The sequence below is a fragment of the Cervus elaphus genome, chromosome X (genome assembly GCF_910594005.1).
Source record: "Cervus elaphus chromosome X, mCerEla1.1, whole genome shotgun sequence".
Taxonomy (NCBI): domain Eukaryota; kingdom Metazoa; phylum Chordata; class Mammalia; order Artiodactyla; family Cervidae; genus Cervus; species Cervus elaphus.
The window spans coordinates 30,458,504-30,479,854 of NC_057848.1; the positions used below are offsets into that span (position 1 = coordinate 30,458,504).

At 35.3% G+C, this 21,351-nt stretch overlaps 1 protein-coding gene and 1 pseudogene across 5 annotated transcripts in view; one reads left to right on the forward strand and one right to left on the reverse strand.

Moving 5' to 3' along the window:
* RBM41 (RNA binding motif protein 41) overlaps nt 1–21,351 on the reverse strand; it is a 74,593-nt gene that overhangs the window by 21,191 nt on the left and 32,051 nt on the right. For all 5 annotated transcript variants that reach the window (XM_043895689.1, XM_043895687.1, XM_043895688.1 and 2 more), the window contains one exon: nt 9,623–10,026. In XM_043895689.1, coding sequence (XP_043751624.1) covers nt 9,623–10,026 — 404 coding nt within the window. The remainder of the gene's footprint in view (nt 1–9,622; nt 10,027–21,351) is intronic.
* LOC122689338 lies at nt 18,079–18,356 on the forward strand (annotated as a pseudogene).

Below are 21,351 nucleotides of genomic sequence, written 5' to 3' on the forward strand. Positions count from 1 at the left end.
ACATGCTCAGCATCTTTTCTCCCATTCCTTCATTGAAGTTGTGTTATATATTTGTAATAGTTAAATTCTCGTCACAGTCTGCATTCTTTCCAGGGGTTACTCAATCTCCTAAATGATTTTTTTAAAAAAAATATTTATATTAAGGGTCATTCATTTGAATCAGTCGTAAGGAGATGGATGAAACTGGAGCCCATTATACAGAGTGAAGTAAGCCAGAAAGATAAAGAACATTACAGCATACTAACACATATATATGGAATTTAGAAAGATGGTAACGATAACCCTATATGCAAAACAGAAAAAGAGACACAGAAATACAGAACAGACTTTTGAACTCTGTGGGAGAATGTGAGGGTGGGATATTTCAAAAGAACAGCATGTATACTATCTATCGTGAAACAGATCACCAGCCCAGGTGGGATGCATGAGACATATGCTGTACAGTTTCATGGGTTTTGACAAATGCATTTCTCACATCCACTATCATACTATCATAGAGAAAATTTATACTGCCCTAAAAATCCTCTGTGTTCACCCATTACTCTCTTCTCCACTCCTCCTGAAGTCCTGGCAACCATTGTTTACTGTTCCTACAGTCTTGTGTTTTTCAGATTGTCATATAATTGAAATCATACAATATGTAGTCTTTTCAAACTGGCTTCCTTCACTTATTAATAAGCATTTATAGTCCCTCTATGTCTTTTTGTGACTTGGCAGATTATTTCTTTTTATTGCTGAATTATATCCCATTGTATAGATGTAGCACAGATGAATGCATCCACTCATCTATTGAAGGACACCTTGATTGTTTCCAGTTTCTGGTAATTATGAATAAAAACTGCTGTTAACAGTCACATGCTGGTTTCTGTATGAATGCAAGTTTTTAAATCAATTGAGTAAATAACTAGGAACTTCATTACTGGATTGTATGGCAAAGCATGTTTAACTTGGTAAGATACTGCCAAACTATCTTCCAAAGAGGTTGTGCCATTTTGCATAAGAGCAATGAATAAAAGTTCCTGTTGTTTAGCATCCTCAATAGTATTTGATATTGTCAATTTTAGCCATTCTGATAGGTGTGTAATGGCATCTCATTATTATTCTATTTTGCAATTTCCAGGTGACAAATGATGTTGAACTTCTTTTCATATGCCTATTTGACAAGTATATAACTTCTCTGGTGAGGTGTCTGTTCCTTTGCCCAATTTTAAATTGGGTAGTTTGTTTTACTACTGTTGAGTATTAGGAGTTCTTTGTTGTATTTTGGATATAAGTACTTTATGAGACATGTGTTTTGCAAATATTTTCTTCCAGTGTGTGGTTTGTCTTTTGATTCATCAATTTTTTGTCTCATAAATCATGCTTTTTGTGTTGTACCTATAAATACATCACCAAACACAATGTCACTTAAATTTTATGTTTTCGTCTAGAAGATTCATAATATTATGTTTTACATTTAAATCTATAATCTATTCTGAGTTAATTTTTTGAGGAATGCAAAATCTATGTCTAGATTTTTTTTTTTTGCATGTGGATATACAGTTGTTCTGGAGAAGGCAATGGCACTCCACTCCAGTACTCTTGCCTGGAAACTCCCATGGACAGAGGAGGCTGGTAGGCTGCAGTCCATGAGGTCGCTAAGAGTCAGACATGACTGAGTGACTTCACTTTCACTTTTCACTTTCATGCACTGGAGAAGAAATGGCAACCCACTCCAGTGTTCTTGCTTGGAGAATCCCAGGGACGGGGGAGCCTGGTGGGCTGCCATCTATGGGGTCGCACAGAGTCAGACAAGACTGAAGTGACTTAGCAGCAGCATACAGTTGTTCTAACAAAATTTGTTGAAAAGATTATCCTTTCTCCATTGAGTTGCCTTTGCTCCCTTATTAGAGATCAGTTCACTATATTTGTGAAAGTTTACTTCTGGAGTCTTTATTTTACTCAATTTATTTTGTTTTCAACCAGCATCAAACTACTTGATTATAGTTAGTCTTAAAGTTAGGTAACATCAGTCTTTCAACTTTGTTCTTCTTCTTCAGTATTGTGTTGAGCATTCTGGATATTTTCTCTTTCCATATAAACTTAGAATTAGTGTGTCTATATCCAGCATATCTATATGCTGGGATTTTGTTGGGACTGTGTCTTCCAATCTATAAACAGAGAATATCTCTGCACTTATTTATGTCTTTAATTTTTCACCAGGGTTTTATATTTTTCTGCATATAGATCCTACACATATTTTGTTAGATTTGTACCTTAGATTAGATTTGTACCTTAGTATTTCACTGTTTTGTGGTGCTATTATAAAGGGTGTTGTGCTTTTTATTTCAATTTTAATGGTTCATTTCTTGGTATACAGGAGAGCAATTGATTTTCAAATACAAATCATATATCTCCAACTTTCATATACTCCTTAGTTCTAGTAATTGTTTCATGTTCTTGTTGATAGATTGGAATTTTCTACAAAGACATACATGTCACCTATTAACAAAGATAGCTTTATTTTTCCTTCCCAATCTGTGTGCTTTTTAATTTCCGTTCCTTTACTTTTTGCACTAGCTAGAATTTCCAGTACAGAGATGAAAAGAAATTGAAAAAGGGGACATACTTGTCTTGTTTCTGATCAGAGGAGAAAACACCCAGGCTTTCACCATTAAGTATGATGTTAGCTGCGGGGTTTTGTTGGTATCACTTTACCAAGTTGAAAATGTTCCCCTCTATTCCTAGTTTGCTGAGAATTTGTGTCATTAATGGGTGTTTGTATTTTGTCAAATGCCTTTTCTACATCAACTGAAATAATATTTTTTCTTCTTTAGTCTGTTGGTGTGGTAGATTACATTAATTGGCTTTCAAAAGTTGAATCAGTCTTGGATATCTGGAAGAAATCCAATTTAATAGTGATATATAATTATTGGATTCGATTTCCTAATATTTCATTTTTTAATCAAAATATCAAAATATTTTTTAATAAAATATTTCGATTTCCCTAATACAACAGTCCCCCTTTATCCAGTTTCAATTTCTGTGGTTTCAGTTACAAAGGTCAACTGTGGTCTGAAAATATTAAATGGAAAATTCCAGAAATAAACAATATATAAGTTTTAAACTGTACACCGTTCTGAGTAGTATGATGAAATCTTGTACCATTCCACTCTCTCCGGCTCTGTCCCACCCAGGACATGAATCATGCCTTTGTTCAGCATATCCACCCTGTATGCCCCACTAAGTAGCCATCTTGGTTATCAGATCAACCATCACAGTATTGCAGTGCTTATGTTTAAGTAACCTTTCAGTTAATAATGGCCACAAAGCTCAAGAGTAGTGATGCTGGCAATTTGGATATTCCATAAATTAAAATTTTTCATAGGTAGGTACTGTTGCTTAGTCGCTCAGTCAAGTCTGACTTGTCATGACCTCATGGACTGCAGCACGCCAGGCTTCCCTGTCCTTTACCATCTCCAGGAGTTTGCTCAAACTCATGTCCATTGAGTCAATGATGCCATCCAACCATCTCATCTTCTGTTGTTCCCTTCTCCTCATGCCCTAAATCTTTCCCAGCTTCTGGGTCTTTTCCAATGTGTCAGCTCTTCACATTGAATGACCAAGGTATTAGAGCTTCAGCATCAGTCTTTCCAATGAATATTTAGGGTTGATTTCCTTTAGGATTGACTGGTTTGATCTCCTTGCAGTCCAAGGGACTCTCAAGGGTATTCTCTAGCACCACATTTCGAAAGCATCAATTCTTCAGTACTCAGCCATCTCTATGGTCCAACTCTCACATCCATATATAAGAAAAAAACAAAAACAAAACTAAGTTTCAGTACAATCTGTGGTTTCAAGCATCCACTGGGGGTCTTGGAATGTATCTCCTGAAGATAATAGGGGACTACTCTATTTAGAACTTTTGCATCTATGCTCAAGAGAGATATAGGTTCATGGTCCTTCTTTACTGTAATATCTTTATCTGATTTTGGTATTAACCTAAGGCTGATTTCAAAGTCAGTAAGAAAGTGTTTCTTTTGCTTCTATTTTCTGGAAAAGACTGTAGAGAATGGATATTTTCTGCTCTCTTTTAGTGTATCAATTATATCTTTTTATAATTTTTAGTAAAATACCTTAGAGTTTGCAATATAGCTTTAAAACTAATCTAAGTCCACTATCACATAATATGATACCACTTGACAGATAGTGGAGATACCCTGTAACAGTTATACACACCAAATACAATTCCTTCTTTCTATCCTTCATTCTATCATTCCTGCCATCCATTACACTTATTCATATCCTCTAATTACCTATCATGTTGCTATTACTACTTGGAAGAGTTATCTTTCAGATCATTTAAAATAGGAAATTAAAAATTCTATTTTACCTTCATGTATCCTTTCTCCTACACTCTTCCTTTCTTTATAGAGATCTTATTTTCTGACATATATAATTTTCCTTCTCTCTGGAGAACTTTTAAACAGAAATATCTCTTGTAAGGCAGGTTTCCTGGTGACAAGTTCCCTCAGTGTTCCCTCAGTTTTTGTTTGATAGTCTTTATTTTTCCTCCACTTTTGAATGACTGTTGTTCCTGGATACTGAATTATAGGTAGGTATTTTTCCCTTTCATCACTTTAAGTATTTTACTCCACTCTCTTCTTGCTTGCATGATTTCTGAGGAGAAATCCAATGTAATTATTATCTTTATTTCTCTATTGGTAAAGAGTTTTTCTCTGGCCGTTTCCAAGATTTTCTCTTGGTCTTCAGTTTTCTGTGTTTGAACATGATATGCTTAGGTGGTTTTTTTTTTTTTTTTTTTTTTTTTGGTATTTATCCTACTTTGTGTTCTTTGCTTGGATCCTGGATCTGTAATGCGTTATCTTCATTGATTTTGGAAAATTCTCAGTCATTCTTACTTCAAATATTTCTTTTTTTCCCCTTCTGCTCCTTTCTTCTTCCACTATTCCAATAATGTGCATGGTACACCTTTTGAAATTGTCCTTGGATATTCTGTTACATTTTTAAAGTCTTTTTTTAAATCTTTGCATTTCAGTTTGGAAGGTTTCTATTGACATGTCTTCAAGCTACTAACTCAATCTTTCCTCTTCTGTATCCAGTCTGCTGATGAGCCTATCAAAGGCATTGTGTTTTTTTTTTGGTCATGCCACATGGTTTACAGACTCTCAGTTCCCTGACCAGGGATTGAACCTGGCAATGAAAGCCAAGAATCCTAACCACTAGGCCACAGGGAACTCCCAAAGGCATCATTTCTGTTACACTGTTTTTGATTTCTTACATCGCTTTCTAGAGTTTCTCTGTCTGCTTATATTATCCATTTGTTCTTGCACGTTGTAAACTATTTCTAGCAGACTCATTAGCATATTAGTTATAGCTATTTTTTAAAAACCTGTGTCATATCTGAGCTTTGTTCTGATGTTGGTTTTGTCTCTTGAGACTGTGGTTTATCTTTTGGTAAGCTGTATCACTTCTTTTTTGTTGAAAGGAAAAAATCATTTCTTTTTTGTTACATTATATGTAACACAGTAGAAACTGAGATAAACAGGCCCTTCATGTGAGGTTTTATGTTAATCTGGCTAGAAGTTGGGCTGTGTTTAATGTTTGCTTTAGCTGCAGGTGTCAGAGGTTTTTCAGTTTCCTCTAATATCCTTGTTTTTGTCTCCCTTGTTTTCTTTGAGTTTCCCTAAAAACATTTTAGAGTTTGAGCCTTGCAGGTTCTTCAGTTATAATTCAGTTATCATACTGAAGACCTGTTGATGTGGTAGTAAGGTGCAGGGTATGGGAAAACATTCTGCATCTTATAATTAAGTCTCAGGCATTTTTTTTCATTTATTTTTATTAGTTGGAGGCTAATTACTTTACAATATTGTAGTGGTTTTTGCCATACATTGACAAGTCTCAGGCATTAACTGTGCCCATGTATCCAGCCTGTAACCTTCACAAGTATTTCACAGCTTTTATTCTCTTTCTCGTAGATGACACAGTAAGACTAGAGGGGCCTGGAGTTCAGTAATTTTCCTTCTCCCATACTAGAGAAAGCTTTGGTTAAGTTGTTTTACTTTCTGGATAGCTCTCTGTTAGGTAGAAGCTCTGGATGTATTTCAAGTTGATTCTTTTTCCTATCAACATGCCAGAAACAGAAGACTTATTCTTGGCTCTTTACATTGAGAACCCAGTGGGGTTCCTGGAGGTAAGAGTCATCAAAATGTGGGGGGCCCTTAGACTGTGGACCTCAGAAGTTTATTACTCAAACACTAATCTATACTGTTTCCTGCAATTTGTCAAAGTTACCACTTATGTGTTCCTACCAATTTATGGCTTAGTGCTTTCTGCTTCTGATAAGCAAATCTGGGAAGTGATTCTTTGTAATTGCCTGTCTCTCCAGATTTCAAGGTTGCAGTTTGCTCTCTGACTTCAAATCTCTGATGAATCCAAGGAAATTCATTGATTTTTTAGTCTGTTCAGCTGTTCTTCCTGTTGTAAGACAGTAGTGATGACTTCTAAGCAGTTTACATGTTGGCACTGAAACCCAAAGTCTCAAACAAAACATGTTTCATTCAACATTGTTTCATCCATGTTGATACCTGTAGTTCTGTTTCATTCATTTTTTCTTCCATATCATATTCTATTTTATGAATTCACCATGCTTTATCCATTCTCCTGCTTATGAACATGTATGTTGTTCACAATCAATGCTACTGTGAGCATCCTTATAACATCTCCTAATGTGTATGTGTAACAGTTTCCCTAGGATAGATACTAAGAAGTGGGATTACTGACCTACAGTGTTGAGCATCTTTCATTTTACTGAGTATTGCCACAATGTGCTTTTTTTTCCTTTTATTTTTATTAGTTGGAGGCTAATTACTTTACAGTATTGTAGTGGCTTTTGCCATACATTGACGCCACAATGTTCTTGAAAGTTGTTATACTCATTTATATTCACCCAGCAGTATATTAAAGAATTCTTACTGTTCCATACGTTCCCAGTACTTGGCACTGTCAGGCCTTTAAATGTATGCCAAATGTAAAAGGGTATTAAATGATATTAAATAGTATCTCATTGTAGTTTTATTTTGCATTTCTTTGATTACTAATGAGACTTTATATATATATGTTAACTGGTCATTTGTGTTTTCTCCCCTATGAACTGCCTGTTCATATCTTCTGGCCATTTTTATTGGATTGCTTGTCTCTTTCTTATTGATTTATAGAGAAAGATTTCCTTCAAATATCTCAAAAAGCACAAACCATCAAATAAAATACTGATGATTTAATTATGTCAAAACGAAAGCCTTCTGCTTAACAAAAGACATCAGAAACAATGTTAAAAATACAAGCTACTCACCTGGTGCAGCAAGTGTTTGTATCTAGAATTCTAAAATAAAATCTATAGGTAATACTAAAACCTAAATAATCAAAATCTATAAATACTATTAAAAACTAAATAAATAATGGGAAAGAAACAGAACAGGCAATTCGCAGACGGTTCCTGAAAGGCTAATGAATGTATGAATACATGCATAACTTCATTGGAAAACAGGAACACTGAAATTAAAACCATGAGATACCTTTCGAATACATTAGACTGGCCAAAATAAAAAGTCAAATATTTTAAAGTCTTAGCAAAGATGTGAAAGTGATTTCTTAAACTCTGCTCATGGAGGTGAAAATATACGTATCCTATATTACAGTAATTCCACTCCTAGATATATAATCTAGAACAGTGATTCTTAGAACGTCACTCAGACCAGCATCATCATCAGTATCTCCAGGGAACTTGGAAATGCAAATTCTCAGGTCCTACTCCAGATGTGCATGACAAAAAATTCTAGGGGCAGAACCCAGCAATCTGTGTTTTAACAAGCCTTCCAGAGGATTCTGGTACATGGTAACGTTTGAGAATCACTGCAATAGAGCAATGTTTTTTCTGGACCTTTTGACTGAGATCTATAGGAAGAAATGCATTTTATATTCTGGCCCACACACATATCACACACAAAAGCACAATAAACAAAAGCTTCAAAAAACAATAATTATCCTTACTACTCTATGGAATGCACTTTGATATTTTCTATTTCTTTAAAATACTGCTGCTTGTGACCTACTAATAGTAATCTAAAGTTTGAAAAACTGTCCTACAGAAACTCCTGTACATGTGCAACAGGAGATGTGTACAATAGTATTTGTTGCAGAACTGTCTATAATGGAAAAAAAGAAAAAGAATCTTCAGGAGAATGGATAAATGAGTTACAGTATCTTTCTACAATGGAATACTACACAGTTCCTTATATCTTTAGAAATAAATTTTAAAAACATGTATATTGAGTCAAAAAGCAAGTTGTAGAAGGATATGTAGAGTATGATATCATCTATATAGTTTAAAAAGAAATAAAATTACATGTTGTTTATGAATATACAGATTTATAGTAAAAGTATAAAACATGTGTGGGAATGATAAATGGCAAACACAGGATGGTGGTTACCACTGGAAAAGAGAAAGGGGAATAGGAGTGGTGAGGGATACATGAAAGTTTCCAGGTGTCTCTGTAAGGCCTTATTTTTTAAAAATCAACCAAATATGGAAACTGTTAAGAATTGATAGGGAATTCCCCGGCAATCCAGTGGTTAGGGTTCTGCACTCTCACTGCCAAGGGCCTGGGTTCAATACTGGTCAGAGAACTAAGATCCCACAAGTCGTGTGGCACGGTCAAGGGGAAAAAAAAGGCAAGAATTGGTAAAGAAAGTTGGTTAAGTACAAAGGTTCTTGCTATATTATTCTCTGTAACTTTTCATAATTAATACTTTTAATAAAAAATAAATAAAAATTCAGCTACCCTTGAACATCAAGAATATATTAGAAATGTAATCAGTCAAAGGAAACAGCTTAATAATCCTCGACAACACCTTCTGAAAAATTTAGGGACACCCAGGACCTAACATTATTTTTCTGGTTTTGTTTTTTAAATTGAACACAAGTATATGCTCCAGGGTCTTGTGTTGCTTTTTTGAGTGACATGATAATGAAATTTTCAATTCTGGATTTAACACATACCATGAATGTGACATAATGATCTGATCAACAAAACAAGGATTATTTACAACTTTTCTTAGATATTTGCCAATTCCTCAAGGCTTAGAGGCCCTGTGCTTTCATTTTGCTGCTAAGCTACCAGCAATTTAAGTCATATGTCATATGAAAGCCAGGTGGAGCATTCTGAAGAGAAAACTCATGTGGTAACAGCAAACCCTACTCACAACCAGGCACATGGCTACTAGATATGGTGGGCCTATGAATTTTTCTTTAGTTGAGGGTTTCTAGTGGGCATGGACTAAAGTCTGATCAAGATTTCTTTAAAATTCTTGTTTTTTAAACAAAATTCTAAGGATAGCTTATGACGTTAGAAAACCACAATGAACATCATAGGAAATATGCTACTTATATAGTCAGAGCTACTTATATAGCAGAGAATTAATAGTAAAGGTCAAAGAAAAATGCAATCATTGTGCCGATGTCATGATTCTTTGGTATAATCAAAGCTAATACAAAAGTATTACTTTAAGTAGAGGTAAATAAAAATGAAAACAACCCATTTTTTTTTCTTGGTTTGGCCTATACCTTGTTTGGCTCCCCTGGATTATATGAAGAAAACATAGGAATTTTTCGGATCTCTTCCTCTGACAAACGATTTCTCTGGATCTCATCTTCTGGGACAAATTCTATTGGCTGCGTCAGCTTCTTAGGCCCAGTCCAACACTGCTCAGGTGAATTATCAATAACTTTTGCCACATGGAGACTGGGACCTTTACCCTGTGCTGCCTGTTTTCCCTTGTCCTGGAGTAATGACGGGTTCTCAGCTGTGCCACTATCTCCCACTGATGTAGCTGAGACCAGTGAGTGGGAAGCAAAGGGTTCACCTCTCATTAGTTGGAACTCTTCAAGACGCTTTTTCATTATCATCTCTTGGTAAAAACTTTCCAGCTTGTTCATGGGATCACCTTTGTTCTTCTTTTGGGGTTCATCTGGATCAAGACAAAGAGATACGGAAGTTCTACAAAGCCTACCAAAACAACCTTTGACAAATTAATAAAAATTAAATCTTGAATCTCAGATAATGAAACTACTGGGGCAGGTATTTACAACCTGTGAAAAATGACAATAATATATAGCTACGTTATTACAGTGCATCTTGGGCAAGCCCGGGACTATGGTGAGGCAAGTGAGGCATCTGGGGTCCAAAATTTGAGGTGCTCACTCTCAGGGTCATGCAAGTACATGCATCTAACTGATAAAGGCATTTGAAAAAATGTAACTAGTATGGCATTATCACACTTCACAAAATTAATAATTCCTTACCATTATCTACTACTAAATTCATATTCAAATGGCCCTGATTTTCTCAAAGATGTCTTTTTACACTTGGTTCAAGATCTAAACCAGCCATTAGCTGTTATGTCTTAAAACCTCATTAAAAACACACACACACACACACACAGCTTCCCTTCTTTCTCAGCCCTCAAATCTTTTTCTCCCCCAACCCCACTTACTCATTAGAGAAGCCACATCATTTGATCAGAACAAATGAATTTAATTAGTTGTTCCTCATGATATTATTTAACTTGTTCCTCAATCCCCTCTATTTCTTACAAACTGCTAGTCAAATCTAGAGCTATGCTACCATGTGGCCACTAGCCACATGAGTCTATTTAAATTAATTTTTTAAATGTTAGTTCCTCTGTTAAACTATGAATATCAAATGTTCAACAAGCACATGTGGCTACTAGATGTCATTCTGGGCAGAATAAAGACCATTTACATTATTGTAAAAAGTTGTATTGGATATTGCTGATCTAGATTTGAGTTCAATATTTTTAGGCAAGAATCCTCCATATATTATATAGATGTATATTTCCTATTACATCATATCATTAGGCACATAATGTTCAGTGGTCCCATTTCTAGTGATGTTAAAATTGATCAGTAGATTCAGGTGTTTTTGGTCTGATCCTTCCATTATGAAGTTTTCCCATTTGCTTTTTAACTAAGGGGTTTGCATCCATTGATGACCATTGCTTAAATCCATTAATTTATTAAGAGTTGTAAAGTGGAGCTCCCCTAATTCTATTATTTATTTTGTACTTATTATTTCTTTTGTATTAATTATTTGGAATCCTATAATGGACTTACCGTCATCAACTATTTGGTTTCCCTACATAAGTTCATACAGGAAAAGTAGGACAAATGCTTGATTTGTTTCCCATTATTTTTCAACTATAAGAGTTTAATGAGTTGGTACTTTAAAAGTGTCCAATGATGACCAATGATTATTTTTAGTATAATTGTGAGACATGTATTTTCATATATTTGATGTGTTTCAATTAAATGTAGTCATTCTTTTTAGTGATCAAGTTATTCCACTTAGGATCAGTGCATGCGTGCAAAGTTGCTTCAGTTGTGTCCAACTCTTGACAACCCTATGGAATGTAGCCTGCCAGGCTCCTCTGTCCACAGGGATTCTCCAGGCGAGACTACTGGAGTGGGTTGCCATACCCTCCTCCAGGGAATCTTCCCCACCCAGGGATTGAACCCATGTCTCCTGAGGCTCCTGCATTGCAGGCAGATTCTTTACTGCTGAGCTACTGGGGGAGCCCTAGGATCAGTGAAAGTCCCTTAAAATTGACTCCTGTACTGCTTTCTAGTTTTCTGGCATAGCAAGATATCTTAAGTTCATCTTGCATATTTCCTAACTCAAACCTGAAATATTTCTCTAAGGACCACTGGCTCCTGTTAGTGTGAAATATTATTTAGAAACAACAATATGTTGCTAAATCTGTTCATAAATGTTGAGCTGTTGTTGCTTCTAGGCCTTTTTCAGTGAAGAAAGGTAGGAAAATTTTTATGAAAAATAAATCATAAATTTATACTGGTATTTCCACTTCAAATTAAGATTACAAGATTATTACTTAAGTCCATGATTTTTTTTAAGTCCATGATTTTTGACTCGTATCTCTCTCACATGTGCTTAGGATACTGGCTTGTAATGATATTAACAAAATTATTTATTAGCTTTTTCCTACAATATATAGAATTTTAAAATGTCAATAACAATACTAACATGATTATCAACAATAAAACTACTGAATACAGTTTTAAAATTCTTTGCAGTTACTTTTGTTCTTTAAATTATATCCCTTTAGGAATATACAAATATTATTTTAAATCATTTTAAATAACTATTTTCTCTGTATGGTTATGATACCAACTTTATTCATAGTTAGGCTAATTTGCTTCAGGCTGTTTATAAATTTCAGGGATTTATTTTTTCCCTTTTGATTAATTTTTAAAATTATGCAAAACATTTACATGGGTCTAAAATGAAAACGAGGGCTTCCCTCATAGCTCAGTTGGTAAAGAATCTGCCTGCAACGCAGGAGACTCCAGTTTGATTCCTGGGTTGGGAAGAACTGCTGGAGAAGGGATAGGTTACCCACTCCAGTATTCTTGGGCTTGCATTGTGGCTTAGGCGGTAAAGAATTCACCTGCAATGCGGGAGACCTGGGTTCGGTTCCTGGGTTGGGAAGATCCCCTGCAGAAGGGAAAGCCTACCCACTCCAGTATACTGGCCTGGAGAATTCCATGGACTGTATAGTCTATGGGGTCACAAAGAGACACGACTGAGCAACTCTCACTTTCACTTCACTCAAGTGAAAACTGTATTATACAGTACCTTCAAAGAAGTCTTGCTTTCCATCTCTGTAAACCTCATCCCACTCCTTTCCTTCTCCATAAATAATAATTTTACTAGTTTTGGCTTTATGGTTACATTGCTTCTTTTTTGAAATATAAGTAAATAGGCACAAACACATAACACATGCACACACACACCTTTGTGTGTTTATGTTTTTGTTTAGTTGGTCAGTCATGTCCAACTCTTTTGTGACCCCATGAACTGTAGCCCATCAGGCTCCTCTGTCCATGGGATTTCCCAAGTAAGAATACTGGAGTAGGTTGCCATTTCCTTCATATATATATATATATATATTTATATTTATATATTTATATATATACTGAATTTAAAATTCAGTATATAAAATTCAGTGTATATATATATATATATATATATATATATATATATACTGAATTTAAAATTCAGTATATATATAAAATTCAGTATATCCCCTTCTCCTATATAAAAGGTAACTTACTATAAACACTGTTCTACAACTTACTTAATACTTAAGTTCTTGCACTTAACAATATATCCTGGCAATAATTCCATGTTAATGTATAGAGCTCTTCCCTTTCCTTCTTATAGTTGCACAGTACTTCACTGTGTGGATGTACAAGAGTTTATTCAACTACTCCCCTACGTGATGCACCCTGGTGTTGTTTCCAGTCTTTACCGCTACTGTGAATAATGCCCTGACAAACAGCCTGTGCATACAGGATTTTGTATTTTCTCAGTATATCTTTAAAATAGATTCCAAGAATTGGCACTGCTGAGATATAGGGCAAATGTATAACAAATTTTTCTCTATGTTTTTCTAAATTTCATTCTGTAAGAATTGTATAATTCTGCATTTCCACCAGCAAGGTATAAGAATATTTATGGAAGGATTTCTTAAGACCTAAAAAGCAGTAACTATTAAGGAATACATTGACAAATTCAGATACATTAAAATTAAAAGCTTCTGTTCATTAAAAAGATCCTAAAGAAAAAACTCACAGAATGGGGAAAGATATTTGTTGTACAAATAATTGATAAAGAAGAGAATCACTAGGAAAATGGGCAAAAGACAGAAAAAGGTGCCTTGCAAAAGAGGAAATACATTGGCTAATAAATACAAGGAAAGTGATCAATATCATAATTCATGGAAATACTAATTAAGAAGGGAATACCATATTGGCAAAAAATAAAAAATAAATACCAATACCACATGTCAGTGAGGTTGTGAAGCAAATACATTGCTGGTAGGAATGTGCAAATCACTATAACATTATCTACTGACACTGAATATGCTCATAATATGACCCATCAATCCCATTCCTACATATATACCCTAGAAGAATTTGAACATAGTGCACCAGGGTATAATAATAAGAATATTTAGATCAGTACTATTTATAATAGCCTGAAACTAGCAAAAATATAAATGTCCATCTAAAAAGAATCAATTATAAAACTGTAGCAAGTTTATATAATAAAATCCTATATTACAACAAAAGTCAGCAAATTTTGGCTACATATGATCAAGTAGATGAATACACTAATGTATATACTCAAAAGTATTTATTCAGTGGCCATTCTGATCCAGGTACTATTCCAGGTTCTTGGGAAACATTGATAAATAATACAAAGATCGCTATCTTCAAAGAACTAAGTGAATTATATGGTATGCTAGAAGGTTATGAGTGCTGTGAAAAAGAAAAAATACAGCAGGATAAGGGATAATTGGAAGGGTTGGGGGTGGTGGTAGGGTTGGTGGCAATTTTAATGTTGGTCTGAGTAGGTCTCATTGAGAAGGTAACATTTGAAAGAAGACTTATAGAAAGTGAGGTAATCTATCATCCTGATATTGGAGTGAGGGCTCCATGGTAGGAGTATGTTTCAAAAAGTTTTTAAAGTCTGAAATTATACAAAGTATTTCTCTGAACACAATGGAATCACATTAGGGATCTACAACTAGAAGAAATCTGGGAAAATATAAATATCTGGATATTAAACAAACACATTTCTAAATAACCCATAGGTCAAAGAACTTCCAAATGAAATTTAAAAATATTCTGAACTAAATAAAAATGACAACACAACATAACATTTCTGGATAGAGATAAAACAATGCACAGAGCTTTAAACACCTATATCAGAAAGGAGGAATGGTTTCAAAGCTATAACTTGAGCTTCCAATTTAGGAAACTAGAAAAAGAGCACACTGAACACAAAGCAAGGAGAAGTAAGAAAATAATAAAGATTACAGAATCAGTGCAACAGAAAACAGGGGAAATATGGAGAAAAATCAATGAAATCAAAAGCTAGTTCTTTGAAAAGATTAACAAAATGGCAAATTCTTAGCTCGACAAACCAAGAAAATAAGAAGGAAGACAAAAATGACTAAAGTCAAGAATTAAAAGGGAGGGATCATTACCGATCCTATACCAATAGAAACAATTAAAAGGGAAAATTATATATAACTTTAGGCCAACAAATGAGAAAGCTTAGATGAGTGGACAAATTCCTAGGAAGATATGAATTACCAAAGCAGTCTTAAGAAGAAAAAGAATAGCTGAAAAGCCTATAATAAGAGAGCTTGAAATAGTGGTCAACAAACTGCTCACAAAGAAAAGTCCAGATTCAGATGGTTTCACTGGTGAATTCTACCAAATATTTAAGAAATAATATCAATCCTGCACACTTTCAGAAAATAAAGGAGGAGGTAATATTTTCCAACTTATCTATTATGTCATTATTACACTGAAACCAAAGTTTAAAAAGATACCACAAGCAAAGAAAAATCACAGGCCAATATCTCTCATGAAAATAGACACAAAAATCCTCAACAAAATATTAGCAAATCTAATCCAGGAACATATAAAAATGATTATGATACACTTGTAAGTGGGTTTATCCCAGGGATGAAAGATTGTTTTAACATATAAGAGCAGTTAATACAATGTCATATTAACAGACTAAAACTTTAAACCACATATTCACTACAGTAGGTGCAGAAAAAGCAGTAAACGGAATCTAACACCCATTCATGATTTTCAAAAAACTCTCAAATAACTAGGAATAGAAGGGAACCTCTTCAATCTGCATGGGGTAGGCACCAAAGATGTCTGCAACCTGCACCCTGGGATCTTTGAAAATGTCGCATGGTAAAAGGGACTCTGCAGATGTGATTGTCACTGATTATGGAGGTGGGCCCAATGTAATTATAAGGGTCCTTACAAGAAGGAGGAAGAAGGGTCAGAAACAGTGGGAGATGTAGGATGGAAGTAGAGGTAAGAGTAATGTGAGGAAGGGGCCGTGAACCAAGAAATGCAGGCGGATTCCAGAAGCTGAAAAAGGCTCCCCTAGAGAATCCCAGAAGGAATACAGCCCTGTGAAAATCTTGATTTTAGGACTTTTGACCTCTAGAACTATAAGAGAAAAATTCTGTGTTGCTTTAAGCTGTTGAATTTATGGTAACTAATTACAGCATCCATAAGAAAGTAATATATTTCTAAAGGCATGCACAAAAAATCTAGAGGTAAGATCATAGTTAATGGTTAAAAACTGAATGTTTTCCCCCTAAGACTGGGAACAAGGCAAGGATGTCTCCTTTCACTATCGGTGAAATAAATTACAGAAAATCAAAATAAAGGAAGATACCTTCCATATTCATGGATTAGAATATTCAATATTATTAAAATGGAAATTTCCCCAAAATTGAATTACAGATTCAGTACAGTCCTTCTAAAAATTCCAGCAGGCCTTTTTTTTTTTTTTTTAGAAAAACTGACAAGCTGCTTCTAAATTTACATGGAAATATAAAGGACCTAGAATAACCAAAGCAATTTTGAGAAAGAGAAACAAAATCGGAGGAATTATACTACCTGATTTTGAAACTTACTATAAAGGTAAGGAGGTTCAGAGTGTAAGGATAGGCATATACATTGGCATACAGATCAAGGGAACCAAACTGAGTGTCCAGAAATAAACACTTATATTTATGATCAACTGATTTTTCTACAAAAAATCTTCCCTGGTGGCTCAGTCAGTAAAGAATCTGCTTGCATTGCAGGAGACCCAGGTTCAATCCCTGGGTCAGGAAGATACCCTGGAGAAGGAAAGAGCAACCCACTCCAGTATTCTTGTCTGGGAAATCCCATGAACAGAGGAGCCTGGTGGCTATATTCCACGGGGTTGCAAGAGTTGGACATGACTTAGTGATTAAACCACTATCACCATTTTTCTGCAAAAATGCAAGGACAATTCAATGGGGAAATAATAATCTTTACAATAAATAATGCTGGGACAACTGGATATTCAAACACAAAATATGAACTTCAATCCTTTATCTTAACACAGAAAAATGAACTTAAAATAGATAATAAATGTAACTGTAAAGGCTAAAACTAAAATATTCTAGAAGAAAACATAGGAGGATCTCTTTCTGACCTTGAATTCAGCAAAGAATTCTTAGATACGATACCAAAAGCACAAGTCATAAAAGAACAAATTAATAAATTGAACTTCATTAAAATTTTAAAAATTTGTTCTTCAAAATACATTATTAAGAAAATAAAAAGAAATAGACTGGAAGAGAGTATTTGCAAAGCATATATCTTGTAAAAGACTTGCATTCAGAATACACAAAGAACCTTCACCACTCAATACTAAGAAAGCAAACAACCCAATCAAAAACTGGGTAAAAGATTTACAGAAACTATAAAATTCTTAGAGGAAAACTTAGGCAGAAGACTCGATGACACAAATCAAAGCAAGATCCTCTATGACCCACCTCCTAGAATAATGGAAATAAAAACGAAAGCAAACAAGTGGGACCTGATTAAACTTAAAAGCTTTTGCATAGGAAAGGAAACTATAAGCAAGGTGAAAATACAACCCTCAGAATGGGAGAAAATAATAGCAAATGAAACAACTGACAAAGGATTCATTTCCAAAATATACAAGCAGCTCACACAATTCAATGTCAGAAAAACAAACAACCCACTCAAAAAGTAGGAAAAAGACCTAAACAGACATTTCTCCAAAGAAGACATACAGATGGCTAACACATGAAAAGATGTCAACATTGCTCATTATTAGAGAAATGAAAATTGAAACTACAATGAGATATCACCTTACACCAGTCAGAATGGCCATCATCAAAAAGTCCACAAACAATAAATGCTGGGTAGGGTGCGGAGAAAAAAGGGAACCCTCTTGCACTGTTGGTGGGAATATAAATTGATACAGCCATTATGGAAGATGGTATGGAGATTCCTTAAGAAACTAGGAATAAAACAACCATATGGAGTAGCTTTCTGAGAGAGAGTGTGGAGCAGTGTGGTGCCTGTGAGTGTCCAGCATGGCGTACCGGAGCCAGGGCCAGAAGGTGCAGAAGGTGATGGTGCAGCCCATCAACCTCATCTTCAGATACTTGCAAAACAGATCATGGGTTCAGGTGTGGCTTTATGAGCAAGTGAATATGCGGATAGAGGGCTGTATCATTGGTTTTGATGAGTATATGAACCTCATATTAGATGATGCAGAAGAGATTCATTCTAAAACAAAGTCAAGAAAACAACTGGGTCGGATCATGCTAAAGGAGATAACATTACTCTGCTCCAAAGTGTCTCCAACTAGAAGTGATAGATGAAGTGAGAAATTGTTGGGCAAAACTGTTGGGTTTTTTAGGTATCTTTTGTTAGAGATGTAGTTCTAAAACTTGTATTCATACTATGTTCTGCTCACCCTTATGTTATTACCAGATGACAATAAATGCTGTGGGGCTGTTTTTATCAACAACAATAACAACAACAACAACCGTATGACCTAGCAATCCCACTCCTAGGCATATACCCTGAGGAAACCAAAACTGAAAAAGACACATGTATCCCATTGTTCACTGCAGCACTATTTACAATAGCTAGAACATTGGAAGCAACCTAGATGCCCATCAACAGATGAATGGATAAAGAAGCTGTGGTACATATACACGATGGAATATTACTCAGTCACAAAAAGGAACACATTTGAGTCAGTTCTAATGAGGTGGATGAACCTTCAGCCTATTATACAGAGTGAAGTAAGTCAGAAAGAGAAAGATAAATATCGTATTCTAACACCTATATATGGAATCTAGAAAAATGGTATAGAAGAATTTATTTACAGGGCAGCAATGGAGAAACAGACATAGAGAATAGATTTATGGACATGGGGGAGGGGAGGAGAGGGTGAGATGTATGGAAAGAGTAACATGGAAACTTACATTACCATATGTAAAATAGATAGCCAACAGGAATTTGCTGTATGGCTCAGGACACTCAAACAGGGGCTCTGTATCACCCTGGAGGGGTGGGATGGGGAGGGAGATTCAAAAGGGAGGGGGTATATGTATACCTATGGCTGATTCATATTGAAGTTTGACAGAAAACAACAAAATTCTATAAAGCAATTATCCTTCAATTAAAAAACAAATAATTTATAATAAAAAAAGCAAAAAAAATAACCTGGGTAAAAGATTTGCATAGACATTTCATCAAAAAAGACATAAGAATGGCTCATAAACACATGAAATAGCATCAAGATTATTTATTACAGAAATTAAAAATAAAACTAAAATTAGACACCAGTACACACCCACAAGAATAGCTGAATAAAAAGTATGCAATAACAATTGTTGGCAAGGATGTAGAGACGTAAGAATGCTCATATATCACTGATGAGAAGGTAAAATGATACTTCTACACTGGAAAACTGTTTGGCAGTTCCTCAAACATTTTTACATAGAGTTTGACCCAGAAATTGTAAGTATTTCTGTATGACCCAGAAAATATTAACTCAAGAGAAATGAAAACATATCCACACAAAAACTTGCAAATGAATGTTTATAGCATTGTTTATAATAGCCCCAAAGGTGAAACAACTCAGTATCATGAAGTGGTGAAGGGATAAACAAAAAGTGGTATATCTATACAATAGAAAACCATTTAGCAATAAAAAGGAATGAATTACTGATACATGCTACAACATGAGCAAACTTCAAAAACATCATGCCACCTGAAAGAAGCAAAATTTCAAACATCAAATAAGATTCTATTTATATGAAATATTTAGAAATGACATATTCATAGAGACAAAAATGTAGGGTACACATGGGAATTTATTTACTACAAATCAGTTCAAGGGAATTTTGCAAAGTCAAGGAAAAGTCCTAAAACTGGATGTAGTAACGACCGTACAATTCAATAAACTTAATAGAAAGTACCTAATTGAACACAATAGGTGAATTTCATCATATGTAAATTGAATACACAGAAGAACTATATGAAAAATGTCTTAATGACCTGGATAACTACAATGGTGTGGTCACTCACCTAGAGCCAGACCTCCTAGAGTGTGAAGTCAAGTGGGCCTTAGGAAGCATTACTACAAACAAAGCTAGTGGAGGTGATGGAATTCCAGCTGAGCTATTTCAAATCCTAAAAGATGATGCTGTTAAAGTGATGCACTCAATATGTCAGCAAATTTGGAAAATTCAGCAATGGCCACAGGACTGGAAAAGGTCAGTTTTCATTCCAATCCCACAGAAGGGCAGTGCCAAAGAGTGCTCAAACTACCAAACAATTGTGCTCATTTTGCATGCTAGTAAGGTTATGCTCAAAATCCTTCAAGCTAGGCTTAAGTAGTACGTGAACTGAGAACTTCCAGATGCACAAGCTGGGTTTCAAAAAGGCAGAGGAACCAGAGATCAAACTGCCAACACTTGCTGGATCAGAGAGAAAACAAGGAAATTCCAGAAAAACATCTACCTCTGTTTTGTTGCTAAAGCCTTTGACTGTGTGCATCATAACAAACTGTGGAAAACTCTTAAAGAGATGGGAATACCATACTACCTTACCTGCCTTATACCTCTTTATGGGGGGAGTAAGGGCCTCTTGAGGAGAAGGCAATGGCAACCCACTCCAGTACTCTTGCCTGGAAAATCCCATGGATGGAGGAGCCTGGTAGGCTGCAGTCCATGGGGTCGCTAGGAGTTGGACACGACTGAGCCACTTCACTTTCACTTTTCACTTTCATGCATTGGAGAAGGAAATGGCAACCCACTCCAGTGTTCTTGCCTGGAGAATCCCAGGGATGGTGGAGCCTGGTGGGCTGCTGTCTCTGGGGTCGCACAGAGTCTGACATGATTGAAGCGACTTAGCAGCAGCAGCAGCAAGGGCCTCTTGATGAGAATGAAGGAGAAGAGTGAAAAAGTTGATTTAAAACTCAATATTCAAAAAACTAAGATCATGGCATCTGCTCTCATTACTTCATGGCAAACAGAAAGGGAAAAAGTAGAAACAGTGACAGATTTTATTTTCCTGGGTTCCAAAATCACTGAGGATGGTGACTGAAGTCATGAATTGAAAAAAGCTTCCTTCGAAGGAAAGTTATGACAAACCTAGACATCATATTAAAAAGCAGAGACATCACTTTGCTGACAAAGGTCTGTCTAGTCAAAGCTATGGTTTTTCCAATAGTCATGTAGAAATGTGAGAGTTGGACCATAAAGAAGACTGAGCACTGAAGAATTGATGCTTTCGAACTGTGGTGCTGGAGAAGCCTCTTGAGAGTCCCTTGGACTGCAAAGAGGTCA